Raw genomic sequence first — 26,648 nt, 5'->3', positions numbered from 1 at the left:
AGTCACCCTGTGCCAGGAGCAGGGAAACCCTGGTGACCACACGCCACCCAGTGGCCAGTCCTGCCAGCCGCTTCCGCGAGGGAGCAGGGAGCGCCTGGGCTGGGCCGCAGGGCAGCGCCTCTGGACTGGCCACACCCTCAGCTGACAGGTCCCCAGGCTGAACGGGCAGGGTGAGCTCTATACCCTCAGGCTTTTGGTGCCCCTTGCACGGAGTGGGTAAGGGCGAGGCTTAGATGAGACGTAGATGCTCTGTGCCACTTAGCCACTCACAGGCTGGAGGACCTTGGACAAGGAGCTTTAGTCCCCTGGGCCTCCATTTCCCCTGTGATGGCTCATGCCCTGTGGAGTGTGTCCTCAGAAACGCAGATAAGCTAAAACACAAAGGGGCACTTTACAGCCTGTCAGAGCTCAAGAAATGGGCGCTGCTGCTAGTACAACACTCAGGAAGAAGCTGCCCAATGTACGGCAGGTGCAGATACTCTGCAGGCTCCAGGCTGCGGGGCACAGTTGAGACAGAGGCCCCGAGCCTGTGCCCCCAGGCCCTCTGCTCCGGTCTTGTGTGTGCCTCTGCCCTGAGGCCAGCCCTGTCCTCTCTGCGAGCCCTGGCTCCTGGCAGGATGGGGTCCTTCACCCTGATCTCAGCCCCAGCACTGATGGGGGCAGAGGCGCAGCAGGCACCACTGAAAGGATGCTGCTTAAGCCTCTGCCCGGCTCAGGCACTTCCCAGGTCTCAGTCTTTCCCTTCACACCGGCTGCGACAGTCCTGCTGGGGCTGAGAGATGCAGGCAGCACCCAAGAAACAATTCCCCAGGGCAGAGTCCTTCAGAGTGGCCTGGACAGTGGGCAAGGGGGGCCCTCTCAGCACTCTGCCCCCCCCCTTATTTGTCAGGCAGGAAGACAGCTCCCAGAACTGCTCAAGGACTTAGCCCCTCTGATCCTCTGCAGCCATCCCAGGTCTCAGTGACTTGGGGACAAAGCAGTTGGCAGGGACTCTGAAGAAAGGCTCTGTTATCAAATGGGGCTCATGAACAGGGGCCCAGGCTGCGTGGGGCTGAGGCTCTCTTGCCTTAGACTGGAACAGCACGGACAAGCACTAGCCACCTCCCAGGGTCCTCCCTGTAACTCCATGTACACGTGACTAGGTCAAGTGGGCCAGAAGGCCAGGACGGGCGAGGGGGAAGAGGGGCCAGGCTGGTGCAGCCCCCCGGGGAGAAGCGCAGATCACCCCCAGAGGAAACCTGAGCTGCCTGCAGACCTGCCAGAAGGAGGGGCTCAGAGCTGGCTCCCAGGGCAGAGGGTGGCTGAGTCAGCAGCCAGCCTCCGAAGGGGACCAGAGCCCACATCTGACTCAGCAGTCCTCGGCAGCCAGAGCCTGGGCATTTAAGTAGGACGTCCCTGGCAGTGGACCTGGAGCCACAGGGAAGGATGCAGGAAGGGAGGCGGCGGCTGGTGCAGAGAAGCGAGGAGGAAGAGGCGTGGCAGACAGAGGGCATGGGCTCTAAACTTGGAACCCAGGTCAGATCCTGGCCATGACACCTCCTAATGGGAGGCCAAAGGCAAGTCACTCGAGCAACCTGCACCTCCTAAATGGGGGGAATATGTGTCACCGTGCAGCGAGATTAAGCAGATTAAATGCCTGAAACACATCAGGTGCTCAGTAAGTGGGAGCTACCCTTCATGGGGTAGCTATGCTGGCAGGAAACTACAAAGCAATAAGGAAGACATGGCAAAGGCTGGGAGCTGCGCCAGGTGCTGGCCAGTATCTCGGAGGGAAACGAGGTGATGCGGAAAAGCCTTCTTTCCTTCACAGAGGGGTCCACGGGTCCTGCTTTCCCAGGGACCATGGCAGGGAGTGAGGTGGAGGACTCCGGCAGGCGGAGCCACAGGCAATGAACCGGCTGAGAATGTCTCCAGGGCATCTGGCCCTGCGTCCCATCCACCTCCCTGCCCTGGGTGGGGTGGGGTGTGGGGGTCGTCCCTGGTGGTGTGGGGCTGGTGGGGCTACGGCTGAGACCAGCCCGTGGTGGACCAGGACAGCTGCGGGGTCCAGATGTCCAGCCAGACCGTGAGCCCCTGAGGGAGGGGGCTGGGCTGACTCCAGGCTAGCACGGCGCTGGCTTGCAGGGAGGCACACCGATCCCGCGTGGAGCTGCCAGTCAAGGGAGGCTGGGGCCCAGCTCACCTGGGCCAGCACCGCCACGAACTTTTTCAGGGCCACCAGGCGCTGCCCCTCCAGGACGGAAAACTTGCCCACTTCTACCCGGAGGATGTAGTGCAGTGCAGATTCCAGGTCAGCCATGTAGATCTTGGAGCTGAGGACCCAGAGGGAGCCAGAGAGAGAGAAAGGGGTATTACCCATGGGGCGGGGGCAAGAGAGGGGCACCCGGGGCCACAGGGAGAGAAGAGGAGGCACTACGAATGGTCATAGAGTCCTATAAGTAAGCACTGGGCTCTGCCAGGAACTAGCTGTGTGACCTCAGGTGAACTTCTTGACTTCTCTGAGCCTCAATACCCCGTCCTTAAGATGCGGATAATAATAAATGGCTCACAGGTAGGTTGCTAAAAGGATTAAACAAGAGCCCAAATATAAACCGCTCAGCAGCTCCTGGTATAGAGCGGGTTCCCCCTCTGCAGGGCCAGGGCCAGCCCCTCCCCTCCCTCACGAAAGGTGTTTTAATCGGGCCACTCGGGGAAGGTTGAGCTTCATTCTCTGTTCTGAACAAAGGCCCCTAGGGCCAGAAGAAGCTGGGTCCTCTTCGAAAGGCCAAGGGTTTGGATGCCCACCAAGGCTGGGAACAGGGTTGGGGGGAGAGAAAGCGGGGTTATATTTATTTTGGCTGATGTCCTTGCAGCTGCCAGACCCTGGGCATCAGGAGGGGCACCATCTCACACCTCTCGGGCAGACCCCAGCCCCGGGGAAAGGGCAGCAGACTCCAACTGGCTGCTATGCCCTCTGCCCATCACACTCTTGTGGGATCTAGGCCCAGGGCCCTGATGGGCAGGGCTGCTTCCTTACCCCGCCTCCTGACCCCCAGGTTCTCACCTCGTTCTACGGTGGGAGCTTGGGCAACTCAACCCATCCCTCTGGCCTCAGTGATCCCACCTGTCAAATGGACCGCTTTCTCCTGCCCCACCTGCCTGCTAAGGTGGTGGGGAGCCAATAAGGTCAGCTGACAGGGCACTGTGGCCACTCATGCTTTATCCTCGTGCCCAAGTCCCCTCTCCGCTCCACTTCCGTGTCCTGGGGCCTCTGTTTCCCTCTCTTTTGCTCTTCTTGCTTCAAGGAGTGGCCCCCTGACTCAAGCTGATAATGGATGGAAGCGCCCAGCAGAGCCTGGCACAGAAGGCTACAAGGGGCAGCTGCATAGCAATGTCAATACTCTGAATAATCATAATTTGAATGATCACAGTAACCACTCCCACCTCTTAGTACCTCTTCTTGCCTAATTTACTAAAAACCTCTCCATCAGCACTTTCCAGCCTTGGAGTCCCTCACGCTGGGACGCAAAATCCTTCCTGAAATCCGATGACGTTGCCCCCAATTCTCTTGTGCAGCCCCCTCATGGAGGCCACCCCCGGGATTCAGCTCTGAGCTTCCTGGCCAGCCATTTGCATCTGTTAATGCCACTGGGGGCCAGAGCAAGAGGTCTGCAGCCCCATCTCCCTGCCCAACAAGCAGACATTCTTTTTTTTTTTTTTTTTTGGTCTTTTTAGGGCTGCACCCGCAACATATAGAGGGTCCCAGGCTATGGGTTGAATTGGAGCTGCAGCTGCCAGCCTACACCATAGTCACAGCAACGGCAGATCCGAGCCGCATCTGTGCCTACACCACAGCTCTCCACAACGCCAGATCCTAAAGCCAGTGAGCAAGGCCAGGGATCAAACTGCGTGCTCACGGATGCTAGTCAGATTTGTTTCCACTGAGCCATGAAGGCAACTCCTAACAAGCAGAAATTCTGCCACCAGAGCAGAGCCGAGGAGCCTCAGATAGACGAGTAGCTTCCTCGTGCTTACAACTGTGCATGATGACACTGGCTACCTCAAAAAGTAGTGAGCTCCCCAATACCAGAGGCATTCAAGTGAGGCTGGGTGCCTTCCTAGGAGGGATGCTGTGAAGGGATCATAAATTCTGGGCAGGACGCATATCTGCCCTGCAGTTGGTATTCATAGGGTCTAGCACGTAGCAGGTGCACAAGAACAGGTGCTGAAGGAATACATGCTTGGGTGGAAAGCTGTTAGGGAAGCTGCAGAGTAATATTCTTCCAAGCTGATTCTACTTGGTCTGGAAGATTGCTAAGCTTGAGGAATGTGGGCATCATTCATTCCACCATGAAGAACACAGCACATGCCGGGGAGGCTGCCAGTCAGTGCTGCTGCCTGCACCCACCTAAGGCTCTCCTACGCGTGGCCAACAGCCAGGGACCCCCAAAGGCCAAGGCCAGCCCGCAGCGGCCTGGACTCAGGATGGCACATGTCAGGCTCCTGACAAGGAACAAAGCATGGGAGGAGGCGGGGCATGTAACCGGCGGGGGGGGTGGGGGGTGGGGGGGGATCGGGGGGGAGGGAGAGGAGCACCAGGAGTAGCCTTACGGATCGGCAACTTTCCACACAGTGGGAGCTACCGTGCGGGTGGTGGTTGGCACAGTCGTGGTCGGGACAGGCTTCCTGATGACCCCGGATAATCTCTGCAGGTAAGCGGTGTAGAAGGACCTGGATTCCATAAGCCTGTGAGGAAAGGGGGCCACAGAAGAGAGCCGATGAGCACGGAAGAACCAGACCCCAGAGCTAACAACTCTGGCCAGGGGAGGAGGCAAGGAGCTCATCTGACAGCAATTGTGTATTAAGAAAGGAGTTCCCTGGAGCTCCTGCTGTGGCACGATGGGATGGGCAATGTCTTGGGAGCATCGCAGCATGGGTTTGATCCCCGGCTCAGCACAATGGCTTAAAGATCCAGTGTTGCCGCAGGTGCAGCACAGGTCGCAACTGCGGCTTGGATCTGATCCCTGGCCTGGGAGCTCCACATGCCATGGGGCAGCCAAAAATGGAAAAGAAAAAAAAAAGAGTTCCCATTGTGGCTCAGTGGTAACAAATCCAACTAGTATCCATGAGGATGTGGGTTTCATCCCTGCCCTCACTTAGTGGGTTAAGGATTTGGCGTTGCTGTGAGCTACAGCACTGGTCACAGATTTGGCTTGAATCTGACGTAACTGTGGCTGTGGCATAGGCTGGCAGCTGAAGCTCCAACTCAACCCCTAGCCTGGGCTTCCATATGCCACAGGTGCAGCCCTAAAAAGAAAAAAAAAACCCTGGGAGTTCCCTGGTTATGCAGTGGGTTAAGGATCCAGCATTGTCACTGCTGTGGCTTGGGTCACTGCTGTGGCATGGGTTCATTCCCTGGCCTGGGAACTTCCACATGCCTCAGGTGCGGCCAAAAGAAAAGAAATATCTGAACTTGTTTTGGTCTTATCCTCAGTGAGGTCAGAATCGGGGCACCCGGCCTCACATAAACCTTTCCCCTCATGGCTCATGCTGTGGGAAGCCTCTCTGACACCAGTGGGAAGTCAAAATGCCACCTGGAAAAGAGGCTGGGCCCATGATCTCCTCATCCTCCCCCGGACGGGCGGGGGGACAGGGCACCTCAGCAGCAGGTGTACTTCTGCCCGTGGACTAGATGGCGGTGGGTTTGACAACCCTCCCCAAAGACCAAGGGTGCACAGTGGCAGGTGGCCTCAAGGAAGCTTGCAAGCTTGCTCTGAGATACCAGAGGTGACGCTGCTCCCCGAGGAGGTCGAGGGAGTTTGATATGTGATTTTTAAAAAACAGACAGCAGCAACACCCCACACCACTCAAATTCTCAAATCTTTCACATGCCTTTCTTCTCACAGCAGGCGAAGCCTCCTGGTCAGGACCACCAGAGGGAGGGGGGAAGGCCAGCAGCAGAAAGGGACACCCCAGGGGAGTTGGCATCAGGAAGCCCTGCTTTCCACTCGCCTGTCCCGGCCCCATGTTTATCAACGAGCAGATGGCTCAGTGGCAGCGTCGTCACAAACAATTTTCCCCTCCACCAACTCCAAGTGAGGAAACAATGCCTCCTCTCCCCACCAGGACTGGCACTGCCCACCCCTCCCTGTCCCTGCAGCCACCATGCTCCCCCGACTCCAGCAGCCTTCTGACAAGGCCTGGCCCCGTGCTGCTGGGTGACGGGGACCGGGCGAGGGCACGTGGCCGCGCTGCCCAGCCTGGGTGCGGGATGGCACTAATGGCCCTGAGGAGTGGCTCGCTGGACATCTCCGGCCAGCCCGGGTCTCCCTGGCCCTCCAGGCGGACATCAATCACCTGCCCGGGGCGGGCACCGAGGCACCATCTGGCGCCATTTAACGGGCCATTCAGCAGCGGGAGCTGGACGGCGGGGGGGCTGCTGCTGGCCTGATTGTTTTCTCTTGGCATTTTGGAACTGGCTATTGTCTGGCTCCTAATGAACTTTTCTGCAATTAGAAAACCAAAGGAGGGAGGGTCAGGCATATGTGAGTGCTTGCCAGGCTTGCAGCCTGCCAACAAGTCTGGCTGCGAGGACGGGGAGTAGGGCCCGGGCTGCGACGGGGATGGTGCAGAAGCACCAGGGACCTGAGCTGGACTTGGGAGCTGGGGGGCGGTAGGGGGGCAGCGGCAGGAAGAAAGGACGGGGCGGCAACGGCGGGAGACCAGAGACACTCACACGGGGACCCGGGAGAAAGAGCCGTTCCGAAACAGCAGGTAGCAAGATGGGAAGTCGGTGACACTGAACTTGCTCACCACGTTGCGCTCTGTGTTCAGGACCCTGCGCACTGCTATGCCCTGGCGCTGGGACAGGTCCAGAGCCACCTGCAAAGACAGTAGGACATCTGGGGGGCCGAGCCACTGGGCAGAGGAAGTCCTGGGCAGGTACCTAGATTGGCAGCTGGGCTCTAACCAGACCCTAAACTTTTCAAAGAGTAGACTAACTACTGTGATGACAGAAAGTCACCTGCCACCAACCGCACCCAGCCCGCACCCAGCCCACGCTGAGAACTGCAAACAGAGCCTCCTCAGAACTCTGTGGACCACACATCTGGAATCTTCAAGGGTAGTCCCAATTTAATGTCATTCTCTTTCCAATGAAAACAATTTGTAAAAGACATGATTAAATGCGGTTTCATTTTCGTTCTTATGAGGCTTTCCATCAATGTTCCAAATCAGAAAAACCTACTTAGACACAATGATTTTATTTTTAGAAAGAGTTAAAAAGAAATATAGTTATTGAGCATGAATTACGTACTGTATATAGATCGCTTTACTTCATCTTCAAATGACACTAAGAAATAGGAACAATTGCTAGGGGACCAAGCCAGGGGGCAGAGAATACCGTGGCTGCTTGGGTTTGAATCCTGGCCCCACCAGACTAAACCACTCCATCTCAACTTCCTTATTTGCAAAATTGTAATAATAACCAGTCTCCAAAGGCTGTTAAGAGAATTGAATGGGTTATTTTGATGAAAGTGCTTCTAATAGTGACTAATAAATAGTTGGTACAGGAGTTCCCGTTGTAGCTCAGTGGTTAATGAACATGACTAGCATCTATGAGGATTGCGGGTTCAATCCCTGGCCTCGTTCAGTGGGTTAAGGACCTGGCATTGCCGTGAGCTGTGGTGCAGGTTGCAGACTTGGCTCAGATCCCACGTTGCTGTGGCTGTGGTGTAGGCCGGCAGCTGCAGCTCTAATTTGACCCCTAGCCTGGGAACCTCCATATGCCGCCAGTGCAGCCCTAAAAGACAAAAATTAATAAATAGTTGATACAGAAGCATTCATTTAAAGAACAAAATTCCAGGAGTTCTCTGTGGCTCAGGGGGTTAACTGCAGCGGCTCTGGTCGCTGCTGTGGCACTGGTTCGATCCCTGGCCGAGGAACTTCTGCATGCCGCGAGCTTGGCGAAAACAAAAAAACCCCTTCTGTTGTACAACAGATGTAAAAACTGAGGCTTAGCAGTGAAATCATGTGATCTAGATCACATAGCCCTCAGGCACCTGTGGGCTATAAATCCCAGGTTGATCCGCTTCCAGAGCCGGGACTCTTGGCCACCGCGCCCACCAGCCTCTCACACTACCCATCCCTGAGGACCTCTGCATGGACACGGGCCCCCAACCCCCTGCCCTGGTTACTAGGGGATTGGAAGGAGGATAAGGAGAAAAGCTGAACATTTATCCATCACCTCTCCAGGTACGACCCCAAGCCTGGAATGGGAACCCCGAAGGGTCAGGCACTCCTTCAGCAAAGCCTCTGCCCCATCCTCCCTCCATGCTTCCCCTCTCGGGGCTGAGAAGTCAGGAGACAGCTCAGAGCGTTCAACTGGGCTTGGTGAGTTTCAGGCGGAAAACCAGTCAGAGCTGACCGTGGTGTTTAATTTCATCCCTGCTTTCCATCTCCTTGCACTGCCTCGGAGCGTCTCCCGGGCACTGGCCCGCCCCACCTCTGCATCTGAAGCCCAGTGGCCTGAGACATCCACGAGGCAGTGGTGGAGTGGCTGGCTCTCTGCTTGAGGCCAGGGATGGATCTCCATCAAGCGCCCACTCTGCGCCAGCTACTCATCCAGTTTCATCCAAACTGCCTCGTGTGATGTTCCCAACAATACTCTGAAGAAAGATAATTATCACCGCTTCACAGGCAGGGAAATGAGGCTCAGAAGAACCAAGCAACGTGATCACGGGCATATTAAGTGATGAGCTGAGATTCCAATCTGCCAGCTTTTGTTATCCGCTTCACCTGGGAAGGGACCTCATTTCCTCATGAGGGACTGGATGCTCTCCGATGCTCCCTCCCCACAAAGTTTGTACTCCAGTTCTTCAGGGCTGGGGCAGTGTGGCAACAACACGAGCACTGGAGGCAGACCCAATTCAAAGCCCTGGCACCAATTCACCGGCTGTGTGATCTGAGACCTGTTATTTGACCATTGTCATTAATTGTAAAGGTTAGAAACTATGTGTGTCAGCAACCTAATGCGATGCTCAATAAACAGCAGGTGTTATCATATTCCGTAGCCGTGAGGAAGATCCAGACAGACACAAAGGCTTTAAACAGAAGGTCCAGCTCCTACACTTCCAGTTTCCGCCAGCAGGGGTCAGCCCTGTGCCGGGCTAAGAAGTGTACAGGAACAGCCCTGCTGGGGAACTCACTGGGCTCTCCCCCAAAGGCTATTTATCCAGGAGTTGAGGGAACCCTGCAGGCAACTCACCTCCCTACCCAGGTAGGAGCCTTCCTTTTCAAAGATCAGGGCCAGGTACTCTTCACTGTTTCTTGCAAAGAATCCAGTAATCTCCTCCAACCTGCAAGAGACAACGCTGGCAGTCACGCTCCAGAGCCCGTGGGAATAGAGCAAAACTGCTGGTGACACCAGAGCTGACCCAACCACACCCATCCCTTCTCTGTTTGCACACAAGGCCTCCCAGAAGCCTCTCCATGCCAGCCCTCCAGTGGGAATAAACCAAGCCTTGTCTCAAAAGACTCTCTGCCCGTTACCCAAAGCTGCCTCTCCATGTCCCCCTCCTATGTGGGTTGTTTTTTCAGTCGGGAGTGAGTATGGGCAGCCTGGGGAGAAGACCTGGGAAGGCCCAGGCTGAGAGTGCAGATTTTACTGGTCTCCTAAGAGGTTGGTGTTCACTAGCCATCAGCCACAATCTGGGCCAAGTCACTACCAACTGGGAGACCTGCATTTTCCTCTCCTGGAGCAGGCGTACAAAAGGAATTAAGGAGTTCCCGATGTGGCTCCTTGGGTTAAGGACCCGACATTGTCTCTGTGAGGATGCGGGTTTGATTCCCAGCTTCGCTCAGTGGGTTAAGGATCCAGCCTTGCCACAAGCTGCAGCATAGGTCACAGAAGTGGCTTGGATCTGGCGTGGCTGTGGCTGTGGCAAGGTCCTGCTGCTGTAGCTCCAATTTGATTCCTCGCCTGGGAAGTTCCATATGCTGCAGGTGCAGCCCTAATTTAAAAAAAAAAAAAAAAAAAAAAAGGGAGTTCCCGTCATGGCTCAGTGGTTAATGAAGCCGACTAGGAACCATGAGGTTGCGGGTTCAATCCCTGGCCTCGCTCAGTGGGTTAAGGATCTGGCACAGCCGTGAGCTGTGGTGTAGGTTGCAGATGAGGCTTGGATCCCACATTGCTGTGGCTCTGGCGTAGGCCGGTGGCTATAGCTCCGATTAGACCCCTAGCCTGGGAACCCCCATATGCTGTGGGAGTGGCCCTAGAAAAGGCAAAAAGACAAAAAAAAAAAAAAAAAAAAAAAAAAAAAAAAGAAGGGAATTAAAGAATCAGAAAGTCCAAGGTGTAAGAGACCTTAGAAGCTGTCTGCTCCAATTTTTTTTTTTTTTTTTTTTTTTTTTTTGCTTTTTAGGGCTGCATCTGTGGCCTATGGAAGGTCCTGTGCTAGGAGTCAGATTAGAGCAGCAGCTGCCAGCCTATCCACAGCCACAGAAACGCCGGCTCCAAGATGCGTCTGTGACCTACACCACAGCTCACAGCAACACTGGATCCTTAACCCAATGAGGGAGGCCAGGGATCGAACCCATATCCTCATGGATACTAGTTGGGTTCATAACCTGCTCAGTCACAAAAGGAAGGCAAAGCTTCTTATCTTAAGAAGAGGGGAGTAGGGCCTCAGGACAAAGGTGGAAGTTAATAAGAAAGGGAATTTTATTATCCCCTCAAGTCAAAGAATTAAGATGCAAGATGTTTTAAAAACTCAGAGTTCAAGCAGAAAACAATTACATCATATAAAAACAATTTGTTTCCTTATTCCAGTTAAAATCAGAGCATCACCAGACACGTAATGGGAGACGGCATCTTCTTTTTCTCCCCTACCTGATGACCTATTTCCTCTTCTGGACCCAACGACGCAGCAGTGGTTACCTCCAAGCAGGAAGCACCACACGGGGCCAAGGGAGCCCAGCCCAGCCTGATGACAGTACAAAAGGACACGCTAGAGAGGTGGGGGCCAGAGTGTACCCCAGAGGGTGGAGGGAAACAGGTGTTGTGGAGACGGACGGCCTCTGGGGTGGTGGCAGGTGGTCTTTCAGACAACTTCACCAACCTCCCCTAGGCTGGCAGGAGAGCCAGCCTACACGGTGGCTGTGCCTGTAGCCCGCCCCCACCCCATCCATTCCCACTCACGCTGGAAGAGGCAGCGCACATCTCATCATATGCTCTGCCTCCTCCCTAGAGTTCGTTCGAAGGATCCCTTTGAGAGAGGCTGGCAGGTTCAAAGGATCGGTTGCTTTGGTGATCCCTCCGGGCCGAAAAGGCACCACGAGGGAGGGGTGGTGTCAGAGAGAGGGACAGAGACGCAGTCGTTGAGAAATGGAGGAAGAAAGGGGCAGGGCGGAGGCTGGCATGAGTGTTTCCTGCAGACGTGGGGACTGGCTGTGGAGCCCCCAAACTGCACCAAGACCCTTCTCTACCAAGTCCAGGGTCTCCGAGAGCCCCTCTGGGAAGATGGAGAATTGGGAACGGTGCTAAGACTCATCGTGAATTTGATTCGACACCAACTGACACCTGGAAACACAATCTCTTAGCAAGGCTATGGCTTTCAAGACCCCAGCACACAAATTTGGGGGGCCTTCAGCACCCGTGCCTGCCGCATGAGGCCTTCGCAGCGCCTGGAACTTTCACTGTGATCTGAGGCTGGGCTCCCTCTAGGAGTCCCAGCTGGTACCTAGATTTGTTCCTTCTTGGCCCTTTAAGGTAGGCTTTCTCCTGTCCTACGTTCTCATCCAGAAGGGCAGGACCTCATGTCTTCAATCCACCTGTCTCCAAAGGTGGGGGAGTTAGGGTGAGACGCCATGCACCTCATTATCCTGATGCCCTAGAAAACAGGCAATCCTGGCAGCCCGCCTGGCAGGTAGACACAGGAGGAGGCCAGCCACCGGACGCTCTGTGGCATGGAGAGCAGGGTAACCTCTGCAGCCCCCAGTCGCAGCCACTGCTCAGGAGACGACCACCTTCATTTTATAGGGCTTTGTGCTTCTCAGCTCGCCACTCCCTTTCCTCGAAATGGCATTTGTTCTCCCTCTTTCCTCCCCACGCCCACCCTCTCAGTGACCCTCCCTGGGTCAGATCGTCTGAGACCCCGCTGCCTCCCCCAAGTGTTTCTGAGCACAGGCTGTGAGAGGCAGCAGGAGGAGGGACCCAGAGAATCCCCGCCCGTCCTTTCCCTCCCCACCACTGCGATGCACCCTTGTGCCCCCATCAGCCCCAGGAAGTCAGGGCTCCTGGGGTAGGACCTGCAGCAACAGGAAGACTCCACCAGCTGCTCTGGGCAGCACCGGGCTTCAGCTGTATAGACAACAGGAAGAATCAACCCGGGCCCTGGCCCCGCTGCCTGTGGTCCTGCCATACCCCCCAAGCAAGGCCTGCCTCAGCCCCAAATACCTGGCGGGCTCCAGCGGGGGACAGGCGGGGGGCCACGTGTCACTGTGGGTCTCGAGGGCATCAATGAGCCTTTCCCGCAGCGTCTGCACATCGGCACCAGCCACTGCAAATGAAGACGAACACAGGGAGGCATGTGAGGAGATCAAATCCCAGTGCCCCCCTCAGCTTCCCTCACAAAGGTCCCAGGGCAGGAGCTAGTTCTGAGCACAACAGAGCCCAAGGGGTGTGGGCTGGGGCCACCCCTGTGGCCTGAGGCACTGCAGGGGGACCCCTCCCTCAGGGTAGGAGAGAGTCCTTCTGGGCCCCCAGGGCTCCCCCATGCTGTCCAGCTGCCCCTCTGGATGCCGACCCCACTGAGACACAAAGGGTTATTCCGGGAACAGGTGACCCTCCCCGCTTCCCAGGATGGAGCCAGATGCAAGCGCTTCTTCAGCCTCATCTTCCCAAAGGCATCGTCCAGACTGGCTGCGGAGGACAGGTCCGGGGAAACACAAACTTGGCTTTCCCCGGGGAACGCCTCACCCCGCCGACCCTGATGGGCTTTCTTTACCCTGGAAGCAGCCCAGGTGAGAGAGGGAGGGGACAATGTTGGCAGTTCCCATATCCCCCATGAGCCGGGACACCCACCTGGCAGGGTAGCTCCTGAGCCGGTCCTGGAAAAGGCCTTAAAGAACTGGAAGCAGACACACAGGCAAGAATGAGTGACACGGGGACCCCAGAGCACAACCCCCGCGCCTGCCAGGTCTGCCTTTGAGACCCAGCTGCTTACTCGACGGGGCGACCCTGGGGAAATGACTTAACTTTCGTGAGCCTCAGCCAAGGGGGGCACTGGTTCCCCTCCCCAGCATCCTCACCCCTGATCCCTGTCCCCCCAGCCCTGGAGCACCCAGAGAGCTGCAGCTCGGACACTTTCCTATGCGGCACTGGTCCCTAGCACGAGGTGACTGGTACCCAGAACAGAGTTATCCTCTGAATGAATGATGCAGATCCCTCTGGAAAAATAAAGCGACCTCACTTCATACCCCAGCTCACCCCCTGGAAGATGCCAGCTGCCAGCTGCCCCCCAAAGCCATCTGCCCTTGCTCCTTATCTTGGAAAAGGGGCAGGGGGGCTGGCATCTCTGGCCACGGAGGACTCCCAGCCTGGCTCCAGAGATACTTTGTGTTTTCCTGGAAGTGTCCTCCCCAGCCAGTCTGGACGATGCCACCCCTCCAGTTCTGTCCTAAGGAGGGGTGGCCTGAACCCCTGAAGACACAAGCCCTGTTACAGATGGGCCAGCTTAATTCCTTCCCCATGTACACGACACCCAGGCCCAGTCTGTCACCACTTTGGAGAGAGGACAACTCCTTAGAATCTGGGCTCCCTTCTAAGGGGTGAGAGAGCTGCCAGAACTCTGCCCTGGGCTGAGGAGGGAACGGACTTCAGCTGTCCTTGCAGACAGCCTCTTAACTGCCTGGGGAAGAGCCTACAGGCTGGGAAGAAGACTCCTTCTCCAACAGGATGGCTGTGCTGCCTTATCTCAAGCTGGTGGTTGAGTGTAGGCCCTAGGGTCTACCAGACCTGGGCTCAAGGCCTGCTTCTGCTATGCTCTTGCTGTGTGACCTTGGACAAGCGATTAACCTCTCTGAACCTTCCCATCTTTAGGATGAGGATGACATCATCGACCTTGGAGAATTGCCATGAGGATGCAAGGACAATACCTCTAAAGTGTGAGCGTGGTCCCTGGTGCATACAGTAAGAAATCAATAAATGTTAACGTCATCGCCACCATCATCATCCCTTCCCTTGCTCCTCCCTCTTACTCACTAGGAAACCCTGATCAGCTAGATCCGTCTGTTCCAGCCACTGGTAGGCAGACGGCTGAAATCTGGAGGCCCACCTGCCGCCCCTCCCATGTGAAAAACAAAGATGCAGAGAAATCGTCCTCTCTCCCCACCTGCAACCTTCTCCTGCTCCCTCTGCTCGCATCTGGATCCCAGCACCTGCTCACTGCTTTATTCTCTATTCGGAGCGTTAGTATAAACTTTTATTCTGGGTGGCAACCATCCATTGACACATGCCACATACATTTATAAGAATGGTTTTTGCCGATACTCAACACATCTGGAATTAATGAAAATGACATGCTAGCTTTATACTTGGACAAACGAGCATTAATTTCTAAGATCGTGACACGCGATCGAGCAGACAAAGCAAGTTAGGGCATTTACGGGCTGACATCGTTTCTCAGAGTCAGAGTAAAAGATGCACCGATGTGGGGTTTGGTTTCCTCCCAAATAAAAACCCGGAGGACGATCTTCACGCCCTTAGTGGTTATTGTCAGTTACTGGAAAGCAGCGTGGAGACGCTTCTTCAACCATCAGGCTTCTCAAATCTGAGCAGGTGCTTTATGAAGAGGGGCTGGCATCACCTCCAGCAAAAGGTCCTCCCCAGGCCCCAGCTGAGCCTTTGAAGGCGCCAGCCAGGTGCAGCAGGGGGGGTCAGCCGGGAGCCTCTGATAGAGGAGTGCAGAACCCTCAAAGTTCCCCTCCTCCACGGGGTGCAGTGCTTCAGGGAAGGCCTCCCCCTCCCTCCAGTGACATCCCACACTTCTTTTCTGTCCCCAGGAGCTTCCTCGTCACCTTCCTGAGCTCTGGTTCCCACACCTCACATTCTATAGGAATTTTTTCCTACCAATTAATCTTTCATTTCCCCTGTCTACCAGCTCCTTTCCTATGCCCGCCAATGGATGCAAATCCTCCTCAGCTAAATGTTTTCAGCCACATCCATGCATGTGGAAGTTCCTGGGCCAAGGATTGAAGCCAAGCCACAGCAGTGACAACTCCATAGCCACCAGGCCACCAGGGAACTCTTACACTTTTTTTAAAAAGAAGAAAGAGGAATTCCCTTGTGGCTCAGTGGGTTGAGGATCCGGCATTGTCACTGCTGTGGCTGTGGATACAACTGGGGCACAGGCTAGAGCCCTGGCCTGGGAAATTGCCCATGTTGTGGGTACAGCCAAAAAAAAATTTTTTTTAAGAAATAAAAAAGAAGAGGAGTCCCCTGGTGGCCTAGTGGTGAAGAACCTGGTGGTGGTACTGCTGTGGGGCAGGTTCGATCCCTCGCCCAGGAACTTTTGCGTGCTCTGGGCACGGCCAAACAAATAAATAAATTTTTGAACACTAAACCAAAAAAAAAAAATATATATATATTGAAAGAAGAAAGAAAGAACAGGAAGGGCAGCAGGATGGGAACAGAGCGAGGCCGTCTTCCTTCTGCAGGTACTGCAGCCCGTTTCCCCGCAATGCCAAACTCCTCCAAACACTGTCTGCTTAGTCCTCCGAATTCCTCTCTGCCTTCCTGGGAAGCTGACTGTGGCCCGTGCCCTGACCCCTGAGCTGTGACTGCTCCAGGACGGCTTGGCGGACCCTCTCCGTGGCCGGTCTGATGACCATCCAGCCCTCCTGCTCTCTCTGCAGCATCTGATGCTATCACCACCTGCTTCTCCCCCCGAGACTGCTTTGTGCCGTATCATCCCGATATGCTCCCTTTTTGCCATCATGTCACCACTCCGATTAGTCTGCCTGACACTGTCCCTCGTCCTTGTCCCAACCTCACCCGTGACCTTGCTCCGGTGTCTGTGGCCCTTGCCATCTCCTGCCCTGTCTCTCCTCCAGCCACGGAGCAGATCGGGACACTCTTCTGTTTACAAAGCCCAAGAGGCGCTTTCACAAATGAGGGGCTTGGTCTATTTTTTTTTTTTTTTTGAATGAATGAGTGAATAAATGGGTGAAAATACAAACAAACCCACTGTTTGTCTCCCTTGCCAATGTCAACTCTTTTATTTATTTATTTATTTATTTTTGTCTTTTTGCTATTTCTTGGGCCGCTCCCGCGGCATATGGAGGTTCCCAGGCTAGGGGTCGAATCGGAGCTGTAGCCACCAGCCTATGCCAGAGCCACAGCAACGCGGGATCCGAGCCGCGTCTGCGACCTACACCACAGCTCACGGCAACACCAGATCCTTAACCCGCTGAGCAAGGGCAGGGACCAAACCCGCAACCTCATGGTTCCTAGTCGGATTCGTTAACCACTGTGCCACGACGGGAACTCCTCAACTCTTTTATTTAAATGGCTTGCAATCTGGACCCTCTGGCTCGGGTCCTCACCCGTCTTCTGTTTCTTCCAGGTGTCAGGCCCCCCACCCAATACACACACACTCTCCAGGACTGAGTCACCCCTCCCCTAACCTGTTTCTCCACCTGTGTTCCTTATCTCACCCAGTGATCGCCCTCCTTCCTGCCACCCAGACCATCATCTCCCTCTCTCACAAGCCCTGCGTTCTGTGAACTTGACCTCTGTGATGTCTCTTCTACAGTCTTTGAGACCAGTTGCCTTGTCTAGACCAGGACCTACCACCTACTTCCTGTCCCCAGCTCATGCGGTAATATGCTCCATCTTCTCATTCTCTAGCCATTACCTGTATTTATTTTTTATTTTATTTATTTATTTATTTATTTATTTATTTATTTTGCTTTTTAGAGCTGCACCCACGGCAAATGGAGGTTCCCAGGCTAGGGGTCGAATCGGAGCTACAGCTGCTGGCTTACACTACAGCCACAGCAACGCGGGATCTGAGCTGCATCTGTGACCTATGCCACAGCTCATGGCAGTGCCAGATCCTTAACCCACTGAGTGAGGCCAGGGATCAAACCCGCGTCCTCATGGATACTCGTCAGATTCATTTCCACTGAGCCACAACAGGAACTCCTTTGCTTACGTTTCTAAGGGACATCTCTGGACTCATCCTATCACTCGTCCTCAAATCCCTCCCATGACTCCCTACTTACTGCCAATGAATAATGTCCCACGTCACAGCGTCTGAGGATCTGCCTCCACACTTACCTCCCGCTGCCCCTCATTCCCTACAATTCAGCTACAGGGACTTGAGCCTAAATTTTCCATCCATCCACCTTCCAACTGGGAGGGCAAAACTATAGCTTTCTCACCTCTACAAGCCCCACGGCGACTGGCACAGTGTCTAGGACCTGGAAACACTCAAAAGACAGCTGCTCATTTGAACAGAGAATCTCTATCCTTTGATCAGCTTGGAAGCTCATGTAAAAATCATATTAAAATCAAGTCAGGGCGCATTTTTGTCCCCTTATTAATATGCATCCTGATTAAGTCAGCTGTTGGAGGCGTGGGCCCTACCCAAAGGAAACCGCCACCACTCCTTGGAAACAGACCCAATTAAAACTCCAGCAGTGAGTTTTCTTTCCTCCAGAAGCAGTTGGCACCCCTTCTGCTTTCTCTCGGCACTTTACACAGGAGCTTCCGCTTTCCCTAACCTCGCAGCCCCTGGAATCCTCCCTGTCCCCCACAAGGGCAGGGGACCAGATAGCGTTGGGCAGGTCTTTACCAACCTATCCAGGAACAGTTGGCTTCCCAGGGGCCCAGTAAGTCTAAGCAGAAAGCACACCTGCCAGTGGCGACCGTCAATGGTGCTGAATCCAAGCGTTTAAACAAGCTTTGAGGAAAATGACCCTGAAATACCTTCTGGTGAACCCGTGAGGATGCAGTAGCTTAACGGTGCCTACCTTGTGGACCGTCAGTGAAGGAGATGCCTGGGAGAGGGCAGGTGACTGCTGAGACCCCCTTTTTCCAGAGAGAGGCAGGAAACATCTGAGTCCTGTCCCCATCCCTGATGTTACACCGTCTAATGAGAGCCACACAAAAGAACAGCCTAGACTCTGTAGCCTCCCTCCCGGCCTTGAACTCATGAGCCAGCCATTCCTGGGCTCCCTGCTTTTGGGGCCCTGTCTTGGCCCCACACAGGAGACTCTGCTCCAGCCAGGCCAGGCTTCTCAACTCTCCACAGTTCCTCCCACGTCTGCTGCTCTCACCTCCTCCCCTCCCCACACTTCTGCTCTCTCCCAACCAAATCCCACCCATCCTTAATCCCCCTCCTCCAAGAACACCTCCTGCCACATGCTGCCCCCTCTGATGGGGGAGAAAAAGAGATGGGTGAGCCCAGCAAATCCCCCCAGCGTTCACTGTGTACATGTAGCCCCCGCCTGTCGACTGGCTGGGGGCTCCCAGGGCCCCTGCAGAGGGCACTTTCCTGTCTGGCCGACCTCAACTGCGTTTCTGGCCAGGGTTTACGGTGAGCACCGTGCTGTGCCCCCAGCAAACATTCACTCAACAACTGCTGATGGATGGACCACCTCAGACGCCGCATCACAGACGGGCTACCCTGCCCATGGGGCGATGAGAAGGATGACAAGTAACATTTATGGAGCCTGGAGTCATACACTGGGGTCTCTGCTAAAAACCTCAGTTCACACACGGCGACAATCCTCTTAGGTAGATATCATCATCCCATTTTCCAGACAAGGAAACTGAGGCTGGGCAGCTTCCTGAGTCACAGACAGTAAGCAGGGGAGCCGGGATATGAAGTCGCATCAATTAGCTCCTCAGAACCTTATGAAGGGAAAACGTCTGTCCCCTCCCAACTAATGCTGCTGCTTCCAGTAATCCTGATCCCAGCCCAGCCTTTGGCTACAAAGGGTCCTTTCCCATTACCCACGGAGGGGCACTCCTGTGACCATGACAAATGGTCATGGACCATGCCAGCCTCTAGGTCCCCGTGGTGCCAGGGGGAACCAGCCACAAGGCTCTCCCCGGCTCTGTTCTCTTCCAGCTGGGCCCTGGCTTCAGGCTGATGGGGCCCTGACATAGCTGGTCCGCCCTGCAGGGCCAGGTGTTTGCTAAACAGGCTGGGCTAGTGGAAGTGCAATGTTTGCTCACAGTGACAAAGGGCAGGAAGCAAAGGAAAGAGGACAATGACAGATGTCACTGGGGGTGGCCAGACTCTCGCATGGGTCTGTCCCCATCACCCCAGCAACACTCTCGCTTCTCCCTGTTCAAACATGTCCTCATCCTAGAGTTTCTTGCAGCCTTTGTGGGAGGGAGGAAGGACAGGGGACAGAAGACAGAGGGACAGGGCTGTCTCTCCGTCCTGCTGACAGCCAGGCCCACCTCCAAGGTCTGCACTGCTTTCTAGGGAGTCCAGCCACGCTGCCCACAGGCACACCGGGTTCTCAATGGGCCAGAATCCCTGGAGATCTGGAATCTGAGGAGTGTTTTCCAAACACTAGAAGCAATCTAGTGGTAAGCTGTAAAATCGCTTTAGTGAATCACAGTATTTAAAAAAAATAAATAAATAGAACGGAAAATATCAGTGTGCTGCACTTACTAAGAATATGATTTTATGAAACATTTGTTGTTTAGGGATAACAGATACAAACCAATTTCTGGATCTCACGGTCAATACTGTGGGTCACAGGAGTAACATGTGTTCCAACAGCTCGGGACCTTAAAGCAGAGACCCACCAGGAGCCCGAGCCACTGTGCCCTAGACCGGAGCCCTAAGGAGGACCCTGCCTACCTCTTCCTGCCCAAACTGAACAGCGGGAGCCTCGGAGGGCTTGGCCGAGGGAGGCCGCGACACTGGTTTCTGCAGCTCTTAAGAAATGGACAGGTGACTGCCAGCCCAGCCCAGCCCGGGGGGGCTGCCCATGTCCAGGCAGGGGGAGGTCAAGGAGACCAGCTCAGGGCCCTCCCCGCACCCCTCCCACAGGCAGCTGGGTGGCGGAGGAGATGATTAATCTGATTCATCGCTGGAGGCACTCAGGCGGCGTGTGCTGCGTGACTGGGGTAGGCGCTGAGAAGCTTCTGGATTGCCTGATGTACCTGGGCCGCCTGCTTCACACCCACTGCCTCCCAGACAGAAACAGAAAGCCCTCCCTCGCCTCGGGGTGGGGGGGTGGGGTGCTGGCAGGGGTTGCACCCCTGCGTGGAGTGCTCGCTGGGAGGAAAATCACTGGCCTGGGAGCAGGGACTCCGGCTGCCACAATGGTTTTCCCACAGCTTCCCGGGCGGGGCTGCCGGCCCTGGCTCAGCAGCAGGAACAGAGAGCTCCATCCGCCCCCTCGGAGAGTGTTTTTGAATATTTGAAGTTACAGACCTTGGGGCCAAGGACAGGGCAATGGCCCTGCCAGGGAAGTCTTGTACTCAAAAGAGAGGGTTGATAAACAATCTCTCTGCCACCACCTCTAAAGGTTACAGCCGTCACTGCTGGCTCAGGACACTTCCCCAGAGCAGCCTGGTCCCAGCGGGCTGGAGCCTAAGCGGTAATGGGAGCAGCACGGCAGGAGGCTCGCCCCCAAACCCAGCAGGATCTCACTGGCTGCGAGAACAGACAACAGCCTGACATGGAGTTAGTGCTGGACGGGGGCTGGAGGGGGCCGGAGGCTTGCTTTTGAGAAGAATTCTACTTGGCATCACCAGGCTCAGATCCAGCTCAGGGTTCTGCCTGTCGACTGAAGGCCCTGACCTTGAGGCAGAATATTAATTCAGGTTGTTAGTGGAGGAGCAGGGGCTCCGATGTAGTCCTTTGATGTGGATTTTGATTAACCTTTGTGGCTGAAGGGCTCTAGGCAGTAACCCCTCCGCAGGCCTTGTCTTCTTATAGGAAATGCAAACTCCCCACAGACTTTGTTTACTGTAGGAAATGCGAATCTCTAGCCCACTCCTCCACTGATAAAAAAGGAATGAGAGGAATGGTGACTTAATCCAAGAAAAGGACAAAGAAACCATAAAACGTACAGGGGACTTTTCCAACCCTAAAACCCATCTTGGACAAGGACTGATACAGGTAATTGAGCAAGGCCAAGGGGACCCCATGTTGGTACCACCCCCCCATCTTTGAGAGATAAAAATCCCTAAAGGACAATAGGAAAGGCGGGGCTCTTTCCCCCCCCACCCCCCACCCTGGCCCCCGTCCTGGGAGCTATTTGCTTTTCTTTCTTTTCTTTTTTTTCTGTCTTTCTGTCTTTCTGCCATATCTTGGGCCGCTCCTACGGCATATGGAGGTTCCCAGGCTAGGGGTCGAATCAGAGCTGTAGCCCCCGGCCTATGTCAGAGCCACAGCAACACAAGATCCGAGCCGCGTCTGCTCACACCACAGCTCATGGCAACGCCGGATCCTTGACCCACCGGGCAAGGCCAGGGATCGAACCTGCAACCTCATGGTTCCTAGTCGAATTCGTTAATCACTGCACCACGACGGGAACTCCCAACTATTTGCTTTTCTTTAATAAAGACTCTGTTTGCTTGCTGCCTGTGTGTTCGTGGAGTTCATTCTTTGACTACCAAGAATCCAGATTCTGGTACCATCTTTCCAGGATCAAACTCAGAGATATCTTATCCTGGGGACAATGGTTGGCTTTTCTATTTTCAAAGGCATGTCCTGATTATTCTTAGTGGCCACAGAGGAAACCGCTATTCCAGATGCCATTCTGGTGGGAGCACACTAATTATTTATTGCTGGCAGTAGAGAGAGATGCAGATTTGGATTCTTTTGGAAGAGAACTGGATTATAGCTGGCCCTGAGCCCTGGGGAGGGCGCTAAGTTTAAAGGCAAAGCCTTGTGGCTCTGGGCTTCCCAGGGCCTCGGATGTGAGACCTTGGAAGTGGCCCAGATGTTGACTAAGCAGCTGATGCCCTGCGGTGAGCGGGCTGGCAGGCAAGGCATCATCAGAGAGCATATGCTACTTGCAGCCAGAGCTGGGGTGACGGGGCCCTCATGTGCTGGGTGTGACAACTCTCCTGATGGGGATCCCTGCTGCCTGAGACAGCAGGGTAAAGCTCTCCTGACAGGGCACTTCCAAGCCACTTAGATTCGAGGCACTTGCCTGATGAGGATGGGGCTTGCCAGTGTCTCTGGGGTCATTTACTGGGGGACCATGAGGCTCCCTGCATCTGATCCTGCCCACGGATGGGGCAGAGCCTGAACCCTGGTTTTACAGGAGTTAGACCGGCCTTCTACAGCTGGAAGGTCAGGAGGAGAGGAAAGAGGTCCCTGGGAGCTCTCGGCAGCCCAGGGGATGATCACGTAACAGCTAAACTCTGCCCATCCCAACATAACCACACGGAGCCCCCCTTTTCCCTTATAAGGGGGGGGGGATTGGGCCAGACCGAGGGAACCTCTTTCTGTTCTGCCTCCCAACTCACATCCCCTTCGGCCTCTAAAATAATCAGCTCATCCAGGAGCAGTGCTCCAGGGGCTGTGATTTAAACAGGTCAAGCCCAGAAGCCTGGGAGGACCCTACAGAGCTCAGCAGCCGGGCAGATGCCAGCGTGGCTCAGAGCAGCAGGCAACACGCTCCAGCGGCGCTGCCCCCCAGGTCCCCTCGCCCCTCCTGGTCACACACCCTCACAGTCGGGAAGCCAGGGATGTCAAATTCTCTGCAGACTGCGTTGTTGGTCTCCTCAGCACAGTCCAGGGCAGCGAGATTCAGCGCCGGTCTCCAGTCTGAAAGGACAAAGGACACGGAGCTAAGTGAGCAGGGCTGGCACCTCTGCCTGCTTCCCTCGCCCCCCACCCCCAACACCGTGCAACACCCCACTGCCACCAACTCCCAGGGGACCTGCCCCCAAAGCTCTTAGGAGATAGGTCACCCCTTCCCCAGAAAAGGACCTCTGAGACAGTTGGGTTATTCTGCACACAGCCCATGCTGAGGATGCAATGAAATAGCACCAGCCACCTGCTCAGGAGGGCCATGCTGTCTCGTAGTGGCATCTGTCTTTCTGCATTATGCTCTGGTGGGGGAGGGGCACGGTGGCTGGAGGGGCTGAAGAGGGGGGTGAGAGGCTCCTCTGCCTGCGGCAAAGCCTCGGGGACACTGCCTCGGTCCCTGCGGCCTGCTCTCCAGGAGGATCAGGTCCAGGAGGGTGAATGGCGAGCCTCAGCAGTTTCGAGTTCCCTTCATCCCTGATGAAGGCTTCTGCGGCCACAGGAGCTGGCAGTGGGCCCAGCCAGGGTGAGTGGGACATATGGTACTGGGGACAGGCTCTCCTGCCAGAGACCGAGGCAGGAAGTCTAGGGGAGGAAGGGAAGATATCTGAGATGGAGAAGCCGCAGGGAAAGAAGCCACCCCAGGCGGCAAGGCCTCCCTCCGCTGGAACTTACTGGCAAAGGGAACAATGGCCCCGTTCCGGGCCGCAGCCCAGGAGCTGAGAAAGAGAAAACAAACGCATCTACCAGGCAGACCTCCCGAACTCTGCTTCCAGGTCGGGTTCCCCTGGGGCGCCCATCAACGTGCCACGTCACAGTGAGGCTGCTCCCTCCAGGAGGGTGGCTGTGCACGTGAAACCGGGCAGACGGTGAGGTGGTGATGGGCTGGTGCCACGTCCTGTGGCACCGGGCTCTGGAGGGATGTGGCAGCAGGAGAGACCAAGCGCTGGGGACCAAGCAGGGGCCTGGCAGGAAAGGTGGAAACTGAGTAGAGCCTTGACCATTAGTCGAGCTGACAGGGCACAGTGTGAGCAAGCGAGGAGGGGACACCAGTGGACAGCAGAGAGGCAGGCAGAGCCTCATCCTGGGCAGATGAAGGAAGGAGGGAGCTTCCCTGGGGAGGGGCAGCACATATGCTCCCCACAGGGCCCTCCTCTCATCATCAGGAGCACGGGATGGGGAGGGGGGATTTACACAGGCAGCCCCCCCAGAACCCACTAATTACAGAAAACTCAGATCCAAATAACATCCTTGAGACCCGTGGCTTTGCCAGGACCTCTTACCTCGCCCCAGAATCTGTCCCTTATGACATCAGAAAAGCCATTCTTTCTGATGGCGCCAGAGCTCCAAGGACCTTTGATGCCCAGGGGAGGAGTGTTCCCGACTCTTACTTCCGGGACAGGTGCATGAAGAACCGGGGTACCTCCCAGACACCCCTAACCCATCCCTCAAAGGAAAGGCTCTAAAGGTTCAGAGCAACTAAGCTGGTCCTTCTTGGGCGGACACAAGAGAGAGGGTCTGGGACCGGGAGGCAGGCTGGAGGCAGCACCCAGTCTCTCCTCACCCCTCTCTCCCTGCTCCTTTCTTGCTGACACCTGCTCTGGGCACTGAATCCTGGTGGGAGGGAGGGAGGGAGTGGGGATGGGAGGATGGTGGCAGGGGCGGGGGGCGAATGGAAGGGTTCAACAGATGCAGCTGAGCCATGTCCTGGGATGCGATTTCCCCAACACTCTGGACCCCTCATCTCACCACACACCCCTGGTACAGGAGGGCAGCTGTTTGAGCGGCAAACACCTGCTGGCCGGACTGGCCCGTCTCCCGCAGCGTGAGATCTAACTGCCAGGGCAGCCTGTGCAAACGTGGCTGTGGTCAGCAGTCAGGGTCTGCTCCATGCTGGGCTCGGGACAGCACCCCTCCTGCCTTCCCTGTTCCCCCTCCCCCTCCCCCACTGGTGCCACCAGGGAGGGACAGGGTCAGGCGGGTCAGCCACGTGGACCTGAAAGGCTCATCCCAGCCAGCTTCTGTCTCCTGTCCACCCTTCCTCCAAGTCCCTTCCTGCGTCCCCACTTCTCTCCCCGCTCCCAGCTTCTCCTCTGACCTCACCTCTAACCCACTCCCCTGGTGAGCCAGGGCAGGCTTTCTTAGGGCAGCGCCTGTCCAGATGAAAGGTCCGATTTCCCTCCTGGCCAAGGTTCTCCTGTGTTCTATGACCAGCCTGCCCAGCCAGCGGGGATATTTTCTGTCTGTAAATCTGGTTATGTCACTCTCCATTCAATATTCGTTGGTGGCGCCCATTGCCCTTAGGAGAAAACCTACAGGCAAGAGGGCATTCTTGATCTGGTCCCTGCCCATCCACCAGCTTCCTCTTCCCACTTCCCTAAATTATGCTCCAGGAACAGGAGCGCTGAGGGTTTTCACCTTCCTTGAAAGCACAATGCTTGTCCAGGCCACTCCCACAGCTACCCTTATCCTCCCAACAAACTCCTGTTTGTCAGGTATAACTCAGTTCCAATAGGAGTTTTTCCCCAGGAAGAGCTGCCTTCCAAGCACAGGGCTCAGGGCCCTGTTCTTGTCTCTACGACACAGTTACAAGCCTGTCCATCGCTAGGTGGCTTTTCTCCCTGCATCCTCCCTGCCCAGCTTCCCCACTACCCTGCACACAGCAGATGCTCAATGGCTACTGACTGAATTATCCAACCGACCCAGGCCAGGGGCTACTCCAGGGCTGGACCGTCTTCTCTGAGACTTCCTCTAGCCTCAGATCCAGGTAGGGTCATCCGTGAACGCAGAAGAAGGGAGCTGCCCAGGGACAGGGTTTTGCCTGGATCACAGGCAGAGCACCCCAGGCCTCCTTTCTAGGGCTCCTTCCCTGACGGAGGGAGGCCCAGGGGAGGGTGGGAAGCACAGGTCACCCCGAAGGGCTAGCCGGGATATTCCAGGCTTGGCTCCTTTGGCTCTGCATCAAGGGCTTTGGTCACTCTGTTCGGGGAGACCCTCAGGAGAGGCCTGCCTGTTCTCAAGAGGCAGCAAGTCAGTTAGACACAAGGCGGATTGGAGGCAATTTTGTGTCCTTCCACCAGACAGGGCCACTGGCAGGGGGTCTCACAAGGCCACCTGGCAGGGTGACCAAGGACGACAGGCCTCAACTGCCCCTCTCTTCTCCAAGAGGGTAGGCTGCCATCCTTGCGGCCAGAGTCAGTGCTTGGGGCGCCCCGGGGCACAAAGACTCTGAAAGGTCAGGAAGGGGCGAGGACAGGAAGCTGGCATGCAGCAGGCACCCCCGGCGCATTCTTGATTTTTCTCACTCCACCAGCCCAGCAGAGCGGGCACCATTTCCTCCCCTGTACAAATGAGGACAGAGACCACGTTGCCCAAGGGCTACTGGACTCAAAAACCCACTTTCTTCCCTCCACCTCAGCAGGGTCAGGACGCTACCTTTCTATTTTTTGCTGTGTGCTCCAATCGCGACCTTGTGCAAAAGAGAGAGAATGGCGAAAACAGTTCGGCTGCCAGTTATACCCCATTCTCTGCAACTCACAACAGTATCACAGGCTTGGGCCTTAGTGAGCTGATGATGATGATAATATCATGCATCCAGGGAGTTTATCACGTGCCTCATTCATGTAGTGTGATGTGTCCCCTGCTTTCCTGGACTGTTACACAGAGCCCAGCCAACTGCGCCCCAGGCGCACAGCTCATCACTGGTGAACGTGAGGTCTGAACCCAGGATTCGAGTCTCCCCTGCTGGTCTCAAGACGGTCCAGGACCTAAGAGACAGCTCTGCTGGCTTCCCAACCAGGAAACTCTCGGAGGGGGCGGGGTGGAGCGAGTGTTAGTAAACAGATTGCGGGGAGGTGATGCCAGGGAGTGCTCAGC

At 55.6% G+C, this 26,648-nt stretch overlaps 1 protein-coding gene across 2 annotated transcripts in view; it reads right to left on the bottom strand.

The window, feature by feature from the left end:
* The window catches only part of QSOX1 (quiescin sulfhydryl oxidase 1), a 42,537-nt gene that overhangs the window by 10,430 nt on the left and 5,459 nt on the right, over window positions 1–26,648 (bottom strand). For both annotated transcript variants that reach the window (XM_084977825.1, XM_013989655.3), the window contains exons 2-8: window positions 22,690–22,790; window positions 13,061–13,106; window positions 12,434–12,536; window positions 9,245–9,335; window positions 6,716–6,861; window positions 4,591–4,725; window positions 2,183–2,312 (exon numbers count right to left, since the gene is read on the bottom strand). In XM_084977825.1, the coding sequence (XP_084833951.1) occupies window positions 2,183–2,312; window positions 4,591–4,725; window positions 6,716–6,861; window positions 9,245–9,335; window positions 12,434–12,536; window positions 13,061–13,106; window positions 22,690–22,790 (752 nt within the window). The remainder of the gene's footprint in view (window positions 1–2,182; window positions 2,313–4,590; window positions 4,726–6,715; window positions 6,862–9,244; window positions 9,336–12,433; window positions 12,537–13,060; window positions 13,107–22,689; window positions 22,791–26,648) is intronic.

This window comes from Sus scrofa, chromosome 9 (genome assembly GCF_054392235.1).
Source record: "Sus scrofa isolate SSC_HxYL_T2T_F1_AM1 chromosome 9, Sscrofa_HxYL_maternal_Yorkshire_Landrace_v2.0, whole genome shotgun sequence".
In the NCBI taxonomy this organism is placed as follows: Eukaryota; Metazoa; Chordata; class Mammalia; order Artiodactyla; family Suidae; genus Sus; species Sus scrofa.
The sequence above is the reverse complement of the archived record's forward strand: the minus strand, read 5'-3'. Positions and strand labels throughout refer to the sequence as shown.